Below are 16,959 nucleotides of genomic sequence, written 5' to 3'. Positions count from 1 at the left end.
CTTCACAGAAAATGATGTGACTATCTTCTACATTTTCAGTCACAAGGTCTTTAACTATTGCAACGGCAGGTTCACCATTTATTTGTTCCTCAGGTTCTATAGGTTTCTTTGCACTTTTGTTAACCACACTAGTTATAACAGCATACTCCTTCATTTTAGCAGGAAAGGGAATTTTTTCAATATAAGCTTCCGGAAGAATGTGATCAACAGTTTTAACTTCAATACATTTACCTATAGGTGAATCAGTTTTATCTTTGGTAGGGTTCATGATACTTATTAAAATTCTTCCTAGGCAATTCAAAATGAGAGGCAGAAGCTTTATAAAAATTTGCAACAACTTGAGAGTCAAGACCATAAGTAGCACTCATATTTCGAAATTTATCAGTATCCATAAAAGTTTCAATGCATTCATACTCATAATGTATACCTGACTCTCTACCTTTGTCGTTCTCCCAACCTTCAGTATTCTCCTGAATCCGATCAAGAAGGTCCCATTTAAACTCTTCTTTGTTGCGTGTGAATGATCCAGAACAAGTAGTATCCAGCAAGGTTTTATCTTGAAAAGAAAGTCTTGCGTAGAAATTATCAATGATGATATTACCAGGAAGCTCATGAATGGGGCATTTGAGCATTAAAGACTTCAATCTCCCCCATGCTTGGGCGATACTCTCTCCATCATGAGGCCAGAATTTATATATGCGGTTTCGGTCTTTGTGAATTTCACTTGGAGGATAGAATTTAGAATAAAATAGAGGCATAGAGAATATGCCCATTCTTCAGCAGTTTATACCAATGCGTCGCTTTACCAGACAGCGACATAGAGAATAGTTTCTTCCTAACTTCATCCATAGAAATACCTGCACACTTGAATAACCCGCATAATTCATGTAAAAACGGTAAATGATCTCCAGGATGGACAGTTCCATCCCCTTCATAGCGGTTGTCCACAACACGTTCAATAATTTTCATAGGTATTTTATATGGAATCACTTTATCACCTGGCGCCTCATCCACTACCTTTGCAGTAGTAGTAGATTTCCCAAATAGGAATTCAAGAGAAGATCTCTCCATAATGAATTATAGCAGCAGGCAGAAATAAAAACAGCACGTACAGTAAAAGTTTTCCTTACCAATTCCACTTACCAATAGCGCTTCACTCCCCGGCAACGGCGCCAGAAAAATAGTCTTGATGACCCACAAGTATAGGGGGTGTATCGTAGTACTTTCGATAAATAAGAGTGTCGAACCCAATGAGGAGCAGAAGGTGTTGACAAGCAGTTTCGATGAAGGATTCACTGTAAATGCTCACAGACAAGTTTCCAGGGGGTTTTGATATAGCAGATAAATAAAATACAAGTAAGTAAAAAGCGGGAATAATAATTGCAGCAAGTGGCCCAATCCTTTTTAGCACAAAGGACAAGCCGGTTTGTTTACTTATGATGACCAAACGTTCTTGAGGACACACGGGAATTTAGTCTAGTGCTTTCGCTTCATATAGTTGATTAATCTTCATTGTTTTTATAAGTGTTGCGTGGGTGAACCTATGCTAATGCACCGCCCTTCCTAGGACTAATACATACTTGTGATTAAACCCCTTGCAAGCATCCGCAAATACAAGAAAGTAATTAAGATAAATCTAACCACAGCCTTAAACTCTGAGATCCTGCTATCCCTCATGCATCGATATACCAACAGGGGTTCAGGTTGATGTCACTCCGGCAACCCCACAATTAGCAAACGAATACAAGATGCATTCCCCTAGGCCCATAAAGGTGAAGTATCATGTAGTCGACGTTCACATGACACCACTAGAAGAATAACACCACAACTTAAATATCAAACCATTAAATATTACTCAACATAGTTCACTACTAACGTTTAGACTTCACCCATGTCCTCAAGAACTAAACGAACTACTCACAAGACATCATATCGAACATGATCAGAGGTGATATGATGATGAATAACAATCTGAACATAAACCTTGATTCAATGGTTGCACTCAATAGCATCAATAACAAGAAGTAATCAACACCGGGAGAGTTTCCCCTATGAAATAATCAAGATTCAACCCTAGATGTTACAGCAGAGACGAGGTGCAGCGGTGGAGATGACGGTGTCGGTGGTGGAGATGATGATGATGATGATCCCAATGAAGTCCAGCTCGATGACGGTGATGATGGCGACGATTTCCCCCTCCGGGAGGGAATTTCCCTGGCAGATTTCAGCCTGCCGGAGAGCTCTTTTCTCTCTGGTGTTTTCCGCCCCGCAGAGGCGGCTGTGACTATCCTTGATGATCTGTCGCACCTTAGGGTTTCTGGGAGATGAAGTACGCGAAAGGGCGATGGTCGAGGGGGTCGTGGGCCCCCTCCCCACATGGCGGCGCGCCAGCCCTCGTGGCCACGCCGGCCTATGGGGAGGGCCCATGGTGTCCCTCCTCGGCCTCCCCTTTTGGTTGGCTCCATCATCTGGAAAAATAGGAGCTTCGGTATATTTTCCGTCAATTGTTGATCTTCAGAAATATTGTATCCTGACGGTGCTTTTTCCAGCAGAATCCTGACTCCGGTGAGTAATTCTCCAATAATCATGAAACATGCAAAATAGGTGAAATAACATAAGTATCATCTCTAAATATGAAATATATCAATGAATAACAGTAAATTATGATATAAAATAGTGATGCAAAATGGACGTATCAGTTCCCCATCTTCAGGTTACGTGTATTGAACACGTGATTGGGAGACTTATCGGATCCAATGGATCAAGGAGGTGCACCGTGAAAGATCGGGCCAAGTCCCCGTATCATCTTGGTATCAGAGCGCTAGGTTGATCACGGTGCAGTTTGTTTGTTGTTCGCCATTGTTTTTCTCGATTTGGAGTGGACACCATTGGGTACGTCGCCGCCATACTGTTGGTGCAGATCGAAGAAGCCTTCGTTCATGCGGAGGAGGAGGCGGAGGCAAGGGAGATGAAGGAAAGGCGCTGGAGAAACTCTGCCACGACAGGAGTTCGACGGAATTCTCTGCCGCGGCAGGAAAATTCGTGAGGAAGAAGGTCAGGTTCATCACGCGGCCGGTTCCACTACCCGGTCAACCGGCCGCAGCACCGGACGGGCCGGCGCCAGAGCCGGCAGACCGGCCACTTGACCGGAATGAACCGGCGCCACCGCCGGTTGACCGGGCTCCAGACCGGGCGGTTCCGGTCTAAAGCGGTTCTACCACCTGTGCCAACCGGGGCGGATCCAGGGGCAGCGGAGGAGCATCCGGCCTCCAGGCCGGCAGGATCGGGCTGGACCGGGTCCCTGGCCGGTTGGACCGGCGCCCATGCCGGTCGGACCGGGCCCCTGGCCGGTAGAGCCGGCGCCTAGGCCGGTCATACCGAGCCCCAGGCCGGGTCGTTTCAGACATACAGTCCGCAGTATTCGCGTTCAGACCTGCAACATCACTTATGTTTCTGTTGTCTATTCGTTGCGGAGTGGAAGAAAGTTTGCTCTTCAAGGAGGAAGACATTGGTATTTCAGAAGGGTGCATACTCGGGTGTGCTTAGCTTATTTGGATCCATGGCGTGCAGGGGTTTGTTCTGTGTGTCTTGGGTGATATGCATGGTGCACTTTCAGTTTGTATTTGGAGGATGCCTGTGTCTCAATCAGGTTGATGGCGTCGGAGACCCAAAGGGGCGCCAAGGTCAAGACAAGCTAGTCGAGAGGGAGGATGAGGTGTGGAAGACTGGCGAGGCTTGAGGATGAAGACCGGCGATGTTACTTATCTAACGTCACCCTTTTTCTAGCAGACCCACACGCGTTGGGGACAACGCTTCTTGAAGAAGAGGAGGATGATGAGGATATCCAGGCAGCTTGGTATACTAGGACAACCCGAGATACGATGATTAAATCTAAGGTTGTACCAGCATTGTATCATAATATTATTATTAGGGAATAATGTAGCCAGGTCATGTGGTGGGCCAAATTAGGGTTATTAGTATGTCTGTTGGGTTTGGGCCTGTCCAACCCAACTAGGGCTAGGCCCATAGTGGGGCGCCCAGCCGAGTAAGGGTTGGTCGGCCGCACCAGCTCCCTCCTATAAGGGGCTGGCCGGCCTAGGGTTTCTCTTAAGTCTAGTTTTGATTCAGATCATGTAGAACCTTGAGTTCCAGTTATCACCGTCCCTATGGGATTGGCGTGTGTGACGGCGTCTCGGACGTTCGTCCAGTTATCCATCAATAAAGGCGTGATAGTTCTTGAGTCTGTCAAGGGTGATCGTGCGTGCGAGAAGGTCCTCGAACTGTCGAGGGTTATCGAGCTTGGCGTGTCTATGTTGCTTGAGGTTCGGCGTTCTTCGTCGAGTTGGTCACCAGATTGGCGTTCCCCATCTTCAGGTTACGTGTATTGCACATGTGATTGGGAGACTTATCGGATCCAATGGATCAAGGAGGTGCACCGTGAAAGATCGGGCCAAGTCCCCGTATCATGTATGCTGAACTTAGCTTATTTCCTATATTTACTGTTGCAACAAGGTTTAGATTGTTGCGTTGCTATCGGTTGCCATCATGGATATGTCTTCCTGAAGTCAGAGGCGGAGAATGTCATGGAAGCTAAGAGATATGAGGACTAGTAATGGTGGTTCGAGTCTTTGTGGCAATGAGAAATTTGCTTGGTGTTTTGGGTCTCGTAGCAGTGGTATGCAAGTGGGGGCAACAACACATGGGAAGTTGGGTGAAAATCCAAGGTCTGGTCTTAGCTGGTTGTGTCTGGTAATGGTCTTGTTGAAGACATTGTTTTGAGAGCATGGACTTTCTCCAGGGAGAAAACCTATGATCTATAATCAGGCGGCGATGGATCTTGTGCAATGTTTCCTTTTTGGAGGCGTCATTTTTGGAGAATTTGGATTTCAGGTGTTGTCTGGGTGGTGTTTGTATGCTACAAGGTTTAGATTGTTGTAACTGGACTTTTCTCCTTTTTAGCTTCTTTTTTTGATTGTGTGCATTTGTAGTGCCATTAGTTAACTGTGTTGTAGCAGAGTCTGGATGTAATTTGTATACTTCCTTTTGTTGAAAAAAATGAACTGCTGCAGCTGATCAAAAAAAAAAACCATTCCCTTTTATATATTTATAAGGCATTATAAGCTTCAATATAAGCTTCCCTAGATCTTGTTTCAAATAAAAAACCTAGAATTTGATTAGTATATCCACTAGTACAATGAGAATAGATCTGTATACCTTACATCTTATACTAAAAACATAACAAGGGAAGTATAAGCTAAAGTCTTGCATTTATGGAAGACGCTAGAATGGTCCGGAATGGTCCGGAGAATAAGATTCATATATAGGATGTCATTTTCCAAGTTTGTAAATGATCCGATGCATTTATGGAAGACGCTAGAATGTTCTAGAACTTTCCGGAAGAAATCACCATGGAAGGTGGAGTCCCAGTTGGACTCCACCGTTGTCACTATGGCCCACAACATCATCAATAAGAATGTTCATGCCGTTGTCGCTCCGTCCGCACCGTGCACACTTATCACACTACTATCGATATATGTGTTTGCTTTGCACTTGCTAGATGAGCATTTAAATTCCATATACTAGTATCTAGAAAAATGCTTACTTGCATAGCTAATATGTTGCTCATGCTTATTTCTAATAGCTTCAATGTCGTGGTGTTTACATAGATTAAGTGTCCCGACAATTGCTAACAACTTATTGGTACCCTTCGTGCAATTTCTCCTGTAACAACATAGATTCTACTCCCTCTGTCTCACAATATAAAATGTTTGGCAAGTTAAAGTAGTTTCTTTTATACAAATAAGAAGACGGAGGATTGCATGTTGTTTCCCCTTAGATAGAAAAGATAAAGATGTGCCAACTGCCAACTCTTCATATGAACCGCTTTGCACGAGCAGAAATTGAAAAAAGGTTTGCTACTGTGTCCTTAATCTTTTTACCTCGTCATCATTTCGCTCTAGAGGCATCACGAGTATCCAACTCTACAAGGTGCATGACAAAAAAATGTTACGGTATGTTCGTTTTACTACGGTCAATCTACCTCCACTTGAAACTCATCCAAAGAGTAGAGAACACATGTAGGTATGTGGATAGGAAGTTTAAGACTTAATTACTTAAATATGTTCATACAATCTGTATGTAATAACGGAGTATATGTAAATTGTACACTAATTTTCAAAATTTATAAATTAATTGAAAAAACCGGATGATTTTCCTGCGACCAGACGATGATTCTGGAAAGAGAAACCGTCGACCCACTCCCGCGAACGAAATTAGAATCCCTTCAAGCCCACCCACGCACGGTGAATGCGGTGGGTCGTTTCACCGTACTGCCGACTTACCGTTTGTCCGCGAGCCCACGAAGCACGAAAGAAGCTTCGAGAAGCCCTCTCGTGTCGTGTTCTCCTTTCTTTGTGGGGAAAAGAAGCGGACGACGGCGATGGTGGTGGCGGACGGGCTCCACGGAGACGCGGTCGCCGACGATATCTTCGCCAGCGACGGCGACCTCCAGGCCTTCTTTCAGCAGGCGGTACGTGTCTACTTCAATTTGGTGGGGAATTTAATTTGGGGTTCTTGGTGCACCGATTTGGCAATAAAAGGCTGGTTCTTGCAGGAGCTGGAGGTGCCGGCTGGCGGAGGCGGGGGCGGCCGGGGGGCGGTGGAGGAGGAGCTCGAGTGGCTGTTAAACGAGGACGCGTTCCCGGCGGTGGAGACGATGGAGCCGAAGCAGGCGGTGATGGGGCGTCGGACGGCGGCGGCTGAGCCGGGGCAGCGGCGGTGCCAGCACTGCGGGACGACGGAGACACCACAGTGGCGGCAGGGACCGGAGGGCCGTGGCACGCTCTGTAACGCGTGCGGCGTCCGGTACAGGACCGGCAGGCTGCTGCCGGAGTACCGGCCCGTCAACAGCCCCACCTTCTCCCCACAAGTGCACTCCAACAGACACCACCGCGTCGTGGAGATGCACCACCGCCGGGGTTCGTCAGCCAGAGACACGAATGCCGTGGGTTCTTTTACCTTGCCGACTTGCCAATTCCCCAGAGGCTCGCGAAGCAGAAGAGGAGTTGTCAACAAAAAAAGGAGCCGCATTCACCCGGACAGCAGGGGTTCCTGGTACGGAAATGGGGGTAAAGTTTGGTTCTTGCAGGGGCTGGAGGTGACGGCTGGGGCAGGCGGCGAGGAGGCAGCGGCGGAGGAGGAGCTCGATTGGCTGTCGATGAAGGACGCGTTACCGGCCAAGGAGACGACAGAGCGGAAGCCGCCGGTGGTGGGGCCTCAGACCATGGCGGCGGTGTACCGGCGGCGACGGGCACTAGCGTCGAGCCCCTCGCCCACATGGCCTTCTGCGGGGGGTGTACCACTACCAGGGCAGAGACGGTGCCGGCACTGTTCGACGACGGAGACGCCGCAATGGCGTGAGGGACCGGAGGGCCGCGGCACGCTGTGCAACGCGTGCGGCGTGAGCTACGGGAAGGGCCACCTAGTGCCGCAGTACCGGCCGCTGAGCAGCCCCACCTTCTCCCCGGAGCTGCACTCCAACATACACCGCCGCGTCCTCCAGATGCAACTGCCGGTGCCGGGCAACATCTATTCGATTACACAGTGATGATCGGTGTTCTTTTGGAGACTTATGCTTTTTTGGCGCTCTTCATGTGGGTTTAACCTCGTGCTCCATCTTCATTAGTACCGCTGTTTAGGAAACAATTTCTAGTGGTTATTAGCCAATGCTAGATAGTGTACCGTTTTTCATGGTAGCAACATGAATATGCACAATCGAATGCTTCAGATTTCAGAATGTGCGGTGCAAATAACTCTAGGAGTACATGAAATGTACTATGCAGTCGCTACTTTTTCCTTGCCGCATAAGTCCAGTCAAGGAATCGAAGGTGTGTGACAAATCCAACCTGTAATTCCCTTACCCTCTTTGGCATTTGTAGAACACAGGAGATTTACTGCCAAGGTCACATACCAAGTTATCTATATTGATCTCTACATTCCCATCTGCGAAGCTGGCATGTGAGTTGTCTGAGTCAGGCCAACAAAGCAGTAAAGGAACCAACAAAGCAAAACAAATTTAAGCTTACACCATGAAAGCTAAACGATGCCCAAAAATTGAAGTGCTAAGCCGCATATAGTCCATTTGCAACGACTGACCATTCATAGAAGCACGGTGTATCACATTCAACTGAATACAGACAGAGTTAAGAAATGAACTGATACACCAAACCACTCGATGGAACACGAGACTACAGCTAACTGACTACACGGACTGGTTATAGAGCGGAGAAGGCTACTGTCAGAACTTAGAAACCATCGCCACGCTCCTCAGAAACCGCTCCACCTGAGGTGTATATAGTTTGTTCAAGCCATCAACGTCATAAAGTGATTAAGCACGTGAAAGAAAATAGCGGGTGAATGGATCATACTTGCGAGGGTGACAGCTATGTTTGCCTGGCGATCCGCCTCAGAATTCCATTCCTTGCAAGTAAACAGAAATTGTACACTGTTAATCAAAATACAATATACTGCTACCTCAGGCTTTGCGCAACTAAGCAGATACCACAAATGTACAGGAAGTATTAAAACATATCAAGTTGCGTTGTCAAGACAGGGAAATATTATGCGATATATCTGACTTGCAACTCTGCACTTCTTGTGCTGGGTCAATGGATAATAAGTGCTCAGAAACTCAATTCGGTTCCCAGGTGCGTATGATCCCTCTACCATAAAAACATATTTCCAAGTGTTAAAAAAAGTTGACAAATTTTTTTACATGTACATCTCCATAATATATGTGTATTCGTCAAGTTTCACGAAAAAATAATATTTTTTGTAGTCTAAGCGAAAAAGAAAAAATTTATCTTGTGACAAGTCTTTGTTTCAGCACCGAATTTTGTCTTTTTTACACACGCCACATGACATGTTGATTTTTCATGAAACAACTTTGTGAGCGTGTAGCACATGAAGATGTACGTGCGAAATTTTTATTTCAATTTTTTTGACATTTTAAAATGTGTCTAACATGTATTTCAAAATAAAGGGAGCATACGCTCCCATGTGCCAAAACATCACTCTCCACACAACTTAACAATAAGTGGTAACCCTCCTTGCTTAAAAAAAACACCCAATTGGCAACAATTTAAAGAAATAACACATTGCATCATGGTGAGTATTTGATTATCGGCATCAAGATTTCATCAATGAGTTTGTGAGGATCCTCCATCCAAACCTTGCATTTCTCTAAGTGGCATCATACATATATTTCTTTTCCCCATGATTCTGGTAGAAATTTTACTTTATTGTTGGTGTATTATTCGTGTTCGTAGTGTTATTCGACGTGATCAATGTTGGTCCTCTTGTCCGTCTCGATGCAGCCATAATTTTAAAGACTTTCTGGCAAACTCCTGGCTTTGAAGTTTGGGCATTCCTCTCAACACCCCAGAGATCATATCAATTCTTGGTCAATCCCAGGCAATTTCAAGTAATTGCATTCAGATCATTGGGCCAAGTATCTTATCTCTGATGTAGCAAATCCACTAGTGTTCTAAGTGGTCATTATCTGAGATGAAAAACCTACATGCGGTTTTGTGCATCATTACCCTCCTAACAGGGTGATGCATGCCAGCATGTCAAGATGCAGGTGTTACATCATAACAATTGTAAAAGTTATGTTGTACAGTTAAGAAAAAAAAGGACGGACAAACAAAGACTCCTGAAAAATGTAGCCTCACTATGTACGGCTATACATAAATTTATCAAACTAGCACACTGGAATTATTAAGCCAACAATTCAACGGAAGAGATAGAATGTACAATACCCGCCGCACATGGTTGACTTCAAAAGAAATGAAGTTTTCTTGGAGTTTTTTCACTTCTTTGCAGAGTTCCATCATGTTCTCTTTCTTTGCTTGCCATGTACCTTTGACCTGTTTACGCAATATAAGAAGGCTGTTGAAAGAAAAAGATCTTCTCCAGTCTTATCATTCTTTGCCTCATGATTCCGGTAGAAATTTTAAAGTTTTCTTGTAAAATGACATTAGACCAAATTATCCTACTTTCAGTAGTTGGACAATGAAGCTGTCAAAGAAAATGCACAATGATTTCAGGAACACTATCTTTAGGGTGTTCCCGTGCTCATAGATTTCAGAATATATGATGTGGTACAAAACAAGAAAATGCTTAGTGAGTTTTTCTATTAATGTTTCCCTATATAGCGTTAATTATAGGAGAATCATTCCTAATTGCTTGTGGATTAATGTACACAGAAATTTAAGATCACTCCCACTCTTCCTTTTCTTTCAGGTCTTTTTTTTGTTTCAGTTAGCACCATGACTTGTGACTTAGATAAGAATTTAAGTGCAGAGCTACTACCAGACAACCATAAAATGGAGGTAAATTGATCACTCAGAAAGAACAAGCTTATAAGCATGTACCTGATAACAGACTAATTGGGAGTCACCATATACTTTGATTCTCTTGAATCCAAGTCTGATAGCATATTTCAGTCCTAAGATAAGGCCCCGGTACTCAGCAACATTATTGGTAGCAACACCAAGACCCTCACGAAGTCGAGATATCTTCAAGGATATGTCAGGACATAATGTCAAGGGATAGACGATGGACCAACTGGAAATGATAAAAACTCTGAAGGCCATTAAATTAAATATTATACCACTCTCCCATCTTCAGTCATAAGTACAGCTCCAGCACCTGATTTTCCTGGATTTCCTTTTGAAGCACCATCAAAGTGAACAACACATACCATCTGACAGCAAGAAACGTAGAAAGCTTGGTATGAACTTCAACATGAAAAATATAGCATGTACTGATGGCCAACTGAGGCAAGTTTTATGGGCTAATAATCTTAATTGAATAGCCTATAAAAGATTAATACAACAGCCTTGATAATGCAAATTATAGCAGGCAAGAACACTTGAGAAGTACTTTAAAATTTAATGGCCTTAAGTGGATAGATTATAAATATACATTTCCATAGAGGATTGTTCAAAGTACTTTTTTTTGGTTAGAAATTGAGTTAGTGCCACTGCCAGAACAGCTTTGTGGTTGGGGACCTATTTTGTTGATTCGTGGCAAAACGAAATAGTGATTATGAGCTATGTTGCCAGCATCTTGATTCAAGTCATACAATCCTATATTCTAAGACCTATTGATTGGACTAATCTAATCCTAGGAACCACAAGAAAAGTTGTAGGATCACGATAACAACTTTCATACCAAAACTTACCGATTTAGTTAAACAAGTACCTTGCATAGCCTTAAAAAAATTATCTATTGACACTTTTACAGAACCTTTTATCTTTTCATGACTGTTATATGTATAAATAACAGAATGATCTTTCGCATGCACTACCCTTTTCGAAAATATAAGTTCTGAAGTATAATTTCAAGGACCGTGATTCCAACAACATTGATTACGAATAGTCACCAAAGCAACTTGGATATTTGAAATTAAGTATGCTTAACTATTTCATATTGGACATAATCACCTAATATAGAAATTATGTAACTGCAAGGTTACTTCCTACAGCATCTCAAATAGATTAAAAAACCGAGGAGCAAGTATTGTAGTAGAGGTGGAAAAGCAATCAGCCCAAACATTACATATTGTTTTGAGACAGGTTGTGCGTCAAAAGCTCCACTGTGGTTGGTGTTATTTGGAGAGGAATGGCTGGAGGACCTTGGTTTGGCATCCTGCAACATAACACCATCATCATACAAAACAAATACCAATACTTCAGTACTACACAAGTGATTTCGAATGATATTTGACAACGGAAAATACATGCTAGAAATGTATATTTCACTTGGTCATGTATATTCTTAGTGTGTCATATTGCATACCAGCCTGCTAAATGCTTGTTCTTGGCCCGAGTAACCTTGGGTTTGACTAGATCCAGCGGCACTCTGTAATAACACAATATGATGTAACTGGTGCTATTATAGTGCTTGGCCACTTGCAAATAGGAGAACTTACATAGTTCAGATCCACAGGTTGTGTCCCAGGCTGATATCTTATATCATTACGGATACCAGGTTGATAACTTGTATCATTACAGATTCCGGACAGATTTGGGGCTAGCTGGTTTGAACTAGGACCAGTTATCTCCTACAAAGAAAAGATATATGATAATTCAATGCCTCAAAGATCTCAACAGTACAAGGTCGAAAGGAATAAAATATGATGTCAGGCTTTGACCTCATACCACATAGTAATTAATGTCAGATTAAAAATGTGTCATCTGGTTACGGAAAAACGAACTCAAGTGCAAACTTTTAGCACTTTACCTGGAAAGTGCAGGGTACAAGGGTGCCCAATAAATCTTCCCTAAAATCAGCTGCATTGATTGTATATGAAGCATTAATCAGTCCACGTGAAGAGAGGTATTCCGCCTTTTCTTTGCTCCAGCGGTAACCCTTGTAGGCACTTGCAGCAGGACCAGATACCTTTCCAAAGCAAAACCAACAATATAAGAAGATACTGTCTTTGCTCATATCAATATCCGAGTTGGTGGTGAACTGGTGATGGTTCGTCTCCCATCCCACCTTGTTTTAGAGGTTTCAAAATATGTAACAATTTTATAGTAGTTTTTCTATCTACAAGTTGCAATTTATTATTAAATCTAAACATGAAAAAAAATAGGAAAGCAACCAATATAGAATGGGATAGTAGTTGCAAGAGTATTATAGGAATACAGGCTGCTAACTACACTATTCCCCAACTCAAAACATATACTCTGGGTAACTGTATATAATTAACAAAATATTTATCTGAATAACAAGGAGTTAAAGGGAAAAAAAACTGTAGTAGTTCAACTGAAATTATGTTGTTGTCATGATTTGGTTATACTATGAAAAGGTAAAAAGCTTCTTAAAAACAATACAAGAGTGCATCAGTAGAAATAGAAATTGAACATCATAGTTAATTGGTATTATAATATTCAACTCAAACATGAATATTTACCCAGCTCAATGAACTCCAAGGACATATCAAGAAATATCTTATAACCATAAACTGGTTAACCAGCAGTCCAGCACTAGAAAGAATTGCAATGAACCATGTTAGTAGTTACATAGACATGGAACAGCAAACAGCAACAGAATCTAAAAGGGAAGCTATGTTGACATGTTTCATCTCCCCTCAGCCAAGTAAGGAACATGCCGAGGCAAGATGACAAAAGAAACGATGTTTAGTACAAATTCCTACATAAGCAACCACAGTGAGTTATGTTAGGGACTTGACTGAGGAGGCAAGGACAAGTGAACCATTGCTAAAATAACTTCATGTTTAATTAGCAATAGTAGGGTAGATACATCATTTCGTAATCCTGACTTCTGGTAGTGGCATAAAAAAAAATTACGCATTAGCACAGTGGAAAAGTGCAATTAACTTAACAGTCAAATCTTCATATAAAAAATCACATACCGAAGAGCAAATCTGTGCCTGGCAATCGTTTAAAGTTTTGTAGACACCAACCATGTCCCCTTTCTTGACAACATAATAGTCGCTACCTTCTTCCATACGACTGCTACAAGATGAGAGCAAAAGAAAGCAATCCTTTAGGTCACAGAATGTTAGTATACAGAAATCTAAATGTACAAGATACATTACATAAGCAAGGAGATTTTGCAGTTGTTGTTTACCATACTCAATCAAAATCTTCAAATCAAGGAATTTAGCTTTAGTCCCTAAAATAGTAAAATGTGAACACCACAGTCCCTATGTTCCAAAATTCTGAACAAAGGGTGATTTCTAGGTTCTATACATACCCTACAGAAGCACCTAAAATGACCAACTTATGCAGAAAAACTGAAATCCTTTAATAATTAAAGAATGAATTGCAAAACCGCTCATGGAAAAGGTGTTCTAACTTTCACCAGATCATGGCAATGCTACTCCAAACCTTCAATTCTACGCTCACGGTCCAAAAAATATGGGAGGGAGCGACTTCATGGGGGACATTGGTGCTCAGTCAAAGCCCCCCAAATCTTCTTGGAAATTAATGGCCAGTAGTAGGCCCCCAAATCGTTCAGCGTAATAGCTACTGAAATAGGGCGGATGCAGCACCGGCACCTTGGGGAAACCCTAGTTGGGTTAAACCGCGATAGATCTTTATCCAGAAAGAACCGGTTGGACTGATTGTTAACAGCAAAGAGAAGACCAGAGAAGATCGAAGAGCAATGCAGTTGCAATCTAGAGCATCCTTACCAGCAAAAGGAGCCTTCAAGGCGGAAGGGCGCCTCGGCGGAAAGGGGAGTTTTGGCCGTTTGGGACGGAAGACGGCTGATGACTGAGGTGGAGTAGAGCCCGTCCCCAAAAACGTTTTAAGGACCGGAGAGAGAAGGTTCGGAGATTTTGAAATTCTTCCTCTACAATATTCTCTCTAAAACAAGAGAGAATTGCCAAATATACCACTAAGACCTAGTGTTCCAAAATACCACTAAAAAATAGGACGATTCTACACGGTGCCCAGGCACCGGTTAGTCTACCGGAGTGCTCCCCTGTCCTAAAAAGACACTTACCCGAAATAAAAATGGGAACACTCTATGCACATGCAAGCGCACCCACATTTCCTAAAAATAGACTAGTTGTGGTCCCCTTACTCACCTTGCACATAAACAAATGGCAAACAAATGCGATGGCACAACCCGTATCTCCCGCACCCCCGCACCTCCAAAAAAAAATGATGTGTTCATACTAGTACCGGTTGTTGCAATGAACATTCAGCTCGCAATCAGGTTTGTCAAGAATTTGGGGTACACCTTAAACTTCTATCACTCCAGATGTAAGAAAAATAGTAAAATTACATATAGTTGCAAAAAAATACATCTAGAATTTTGGATGCACCTTAAAGTTATATGACTGGATGTAAGAAAATTAGCAAAATTACATACAGTTGCAAAAAAAAAAGTACATCTAGAATTTTGGATGCACCTTAAAGTTATATGACTCTGGATGTAAGAAAATTAGTAAAATTACATACAGTTGCAAAAAAAAATACATCCAGAATTTTGGGTGCACCTTAAGCTTATATCACTCTGGATGTAAAAAAATAGGAAAATTACATATAATTGCAAAAAAGTTGCATCTAAAATTTGGGGAAAATGGTGTAAAAAATAGTAAAATTATATATAATTCCAAAAAAGTTGCATCTAAAATTTGGGAAAAATTACCGTCGTAACATCCTCTCACGATTCTGGATGTATAAAATCACTGTTATTTCATCAGATTTTAGGTAATATTGACACGAATAAATAAAACATATAGAATGTTGATATGCAGATCTGGCCACAATGAACTTGTAAACAAACAATTTTTGGAGAGGGGACAAAGGATTGAGAACAAGAATGAGTAGGAACCCATCATGACTAGAAATCCACTGAATCCATGTACATGAGCAACAAATCAAAAAAAAGAGAAGGAATTACAGAGAGAAGCAAACAAAATCCACCACAGGCCACTGCGCGTGCCTAGGCTTTCAAGGTCGTGCTGCCCAGGCGAAGGGACGGAGGAGCCACCACCTTGCGCGCGCGGCCCTGCCCCGTCTCGTAGCTGCGCCGGCCGCATGCTCCTGACTGGCAACTTCCCCTGAAACTCACCGCAGCTCCCTCCTACCTCCGCTCCCAATCCGATGACAGGGAGCCAGATCCCTCTACCGATGTGGTCAGGGGCCCTATTCGAGGCAGCCGGGGACAGTTCCCTTCGAAGGAAATGTCAGCTGCTGCAATGGTAAAGACGGGGGAGACGACGACACATACCGACGCCGTATAGGTCCACCACGATCCGCCGCTCCCATGTCACCTCCAATCCTGACCACCTCCGCTGCCGCAGCTGCGGTGACCTCGCCCTCCATCGCCGCGATTGGTGGAGGCAATCCCTATGTACAGACTTCACGGTGGTGGCGGCGGCGGCGGCGGTGCGAGCGAAGCAGAGGGCGAGAGGAAGGAGCGCATGGCGAGAGAAAAAGGTTGAGGAATGGGGAAAAGGTAGCGTCGTGTCGTCCGGAGCTCCGGGCAGCTTGATTGGACTGTAGTGCCGCTTCGTCCGGGCCGCACGATCCACATCGGACGAGCGCGAGAGTGGGTCACGGTGTAAGACGAAACAGTGCTCCGGCACAGAATAGAATTTGGGTAAAAAATAAAGGTTGCCAGAATAGCACTGTCGTGAGTTCACACAGTTTTCACGTTAGTCAATCCGTGTTGTGCTTGTCAGTTATTTTAAAATACCAACACTGCCCTCATCAGATCTAGCCAAAATATCAGGAAACTAGACTAGACTCTCGACCAGACCGAGCGACCGAACAAAAAATTCCCCTCGCCCCGCCCAGGGGACTGGATCCTCTAACTTTGAGTAGCAAAGTTAGCTAAGCTACAAACCTAACTTTGCTTCTTCCAAACCGTATGATCATGGTCCAAATGGTTGAAATTAATTTGCATAGTTCAAATTTACTTTATGCATTTAGAGTAATTATATACAGACAAAGTTATGGTGTAAAAAATGGATTATTTTTTTATGCCTACAGTAATTACCTAATTAATTGCTAATTTGATCTAATTATGGTACATAAAAAGGTATTTAAGCTACAGTATCCTGACTTGCCTTCTTTGTTTTCTCTGACTTTACTTCACAACGTTAGAGGATCCAGTTCCCCGCCCAGGACCAGCCATGGCGGCGCGCCCGGCCGCCGCATCCCAGCGCCAGAGCCGGCTGCTGCTCTCTCCCCTCTGAATCGTCGCTCCGCTGCAGCCCGCGCATCTCGGTCGTCCTGCTCGCCCTCCACTCACCTCACCCCACTGCCGCTCTGCTCGTCCCTACGCCCGACGCGAGGCTGGACGAGGAGACCTGCTCGACGACGCCCGGAGAGGCGCCCTACACCGCGCAAACTCCGATTCTCCTCGACTCCGACTTCAATACCGACGCTGCACTGCTGTTGCCTGTGG

At 43.6% G+C, this 16,959-nt stretch overlaps 2 protein-coding genes across 9 annotated transcripts; one reads left to right on the top strand and one right to left on the bottom strand.

The window, feature by feature from the left end:
• The first annotated feature begins 6,303 nt into the window (after positions 1–6,303).
• On the top strand, positions 6,304–7,811 carry LOC127299375 (uncharacterized). The gene is made up of 2 exons (XM_071829065.1): positions 6,304–6,529; positions 6,614–7,811. Exons 1-2 carry the CDS (start codon positions 6,440–6,442, stop codon positions 7,604–7,606), a joined length of 1,083 nt encoding a protein of 360 aa, XP_071685166.1. The 5' UTR covers positions 6,304–6,439; the 3' UTR covers positions 7,607–7,811.
• A 301-nt stretch (positions 7,812–8,112) lies between these two features.
• Positions 8,113–15,988, bottom strand: LOC127299340 (uncharacterized). Of its 8 annotated transcripts, none has more exons than XM_071829042.1 (13): positions 15,778–15,987; positions 13,445–13,547; positions 13,262–13,353; positions 12,983–13,055; positions 12,307–12,465; positions 11,996–12,127; positions 11,863–11,925; positions 11,623–11,712; positions 10,673–10,765; positions 10,434–10,577; positions 9,819–9,926; positions 8,427–8,478; positions 8,113–8,341 (listed from the first exon to the last, which is right to left on the bottom strand). In XM_071829042.1, the coding sequence occupies exons 1-13, from the start codon at positions 15,870–15,872 to the stop codon at positions 8,304–8,306; spliced, it is 1,242 nt and encodes a 413-aa protein (XP_071685143.1). In that variant the 5' UTR covers positions 15,873–15,987; the 3' UTR covers positions 8,113–8,303. The 8 variants fall into 8 exon arrangements, with proteins under 8 accessions (XP_071685143.1, XP_071685147.1, XP_071685157.1 ...); XM_071829046.1 differs by having other exon boundaries at positions 13,445–13,544; XM_071829056.1 differs by lacking the exon at positions 15,778–15,987 and adding an exon at positions 14,228–14,393 and having other exon boundaries at positions 13,445–13,544.
• Positions 15,989–16,959: the final 971 nt, after the last annotated feature.

This window comes from Lolium perenne, chromosome 1 (genome assembly GCF_019359855.2).
Source record: "Lolium perenne isolate Kyuss_39 chromosome 1, Kyuss_2.0, whole genome shotgun sequence".
Taxonomy (NCBI): domain Eukaryota; kingdom Viridiplantae; phylum Streptophyta; class Magnoliopsida; order Poales; family Poaceae; genus Lolium; species Lolium perenne.
This window is presented reverse-complemented; position numbering and strand designations above follow the sequence as displayed.

Bases quoted from the DNA above. Each gene is read 5' to 3' on its own strand.
- LOC127299340 (XM_071829042.1), bottom strand. From the start codon at position 15,872: ATGGAGGGCGAGGTCACCGCAGCTGCGGCAGCGGAGGTGGTCAGGATT. The intron at 13,056-13,261 runs GTCAAGTCCCTA...AATTCTTTCTAG, and splicing joins CACTTGTCCTTGCCTCCTCA to TGCTGGACTGCTGGTTAACC. The intron at 12,128-12,306 runs GTAAAGTGCTAA...TTTTCTTTGTAG, and splicing joins TTGTACCCTGCACTTTCCAG to GAGATAACTGGTCCTAGTTC.
- LOC127299375 (XM_071829065.1), top strand. From the start codon at position 6,440: ATGGTGGTGGCGGACGGGCTCCACGGAGACGCGGTCGCCGACGATATC. The intron at 6,530-6,613 runs GTACGTGTCTAC...TGGTTCTTGCAG, and splicing joins AGGCCTTCTTTCAGCAGGCG to GAGCTGGAGGTGCCGGCTGG.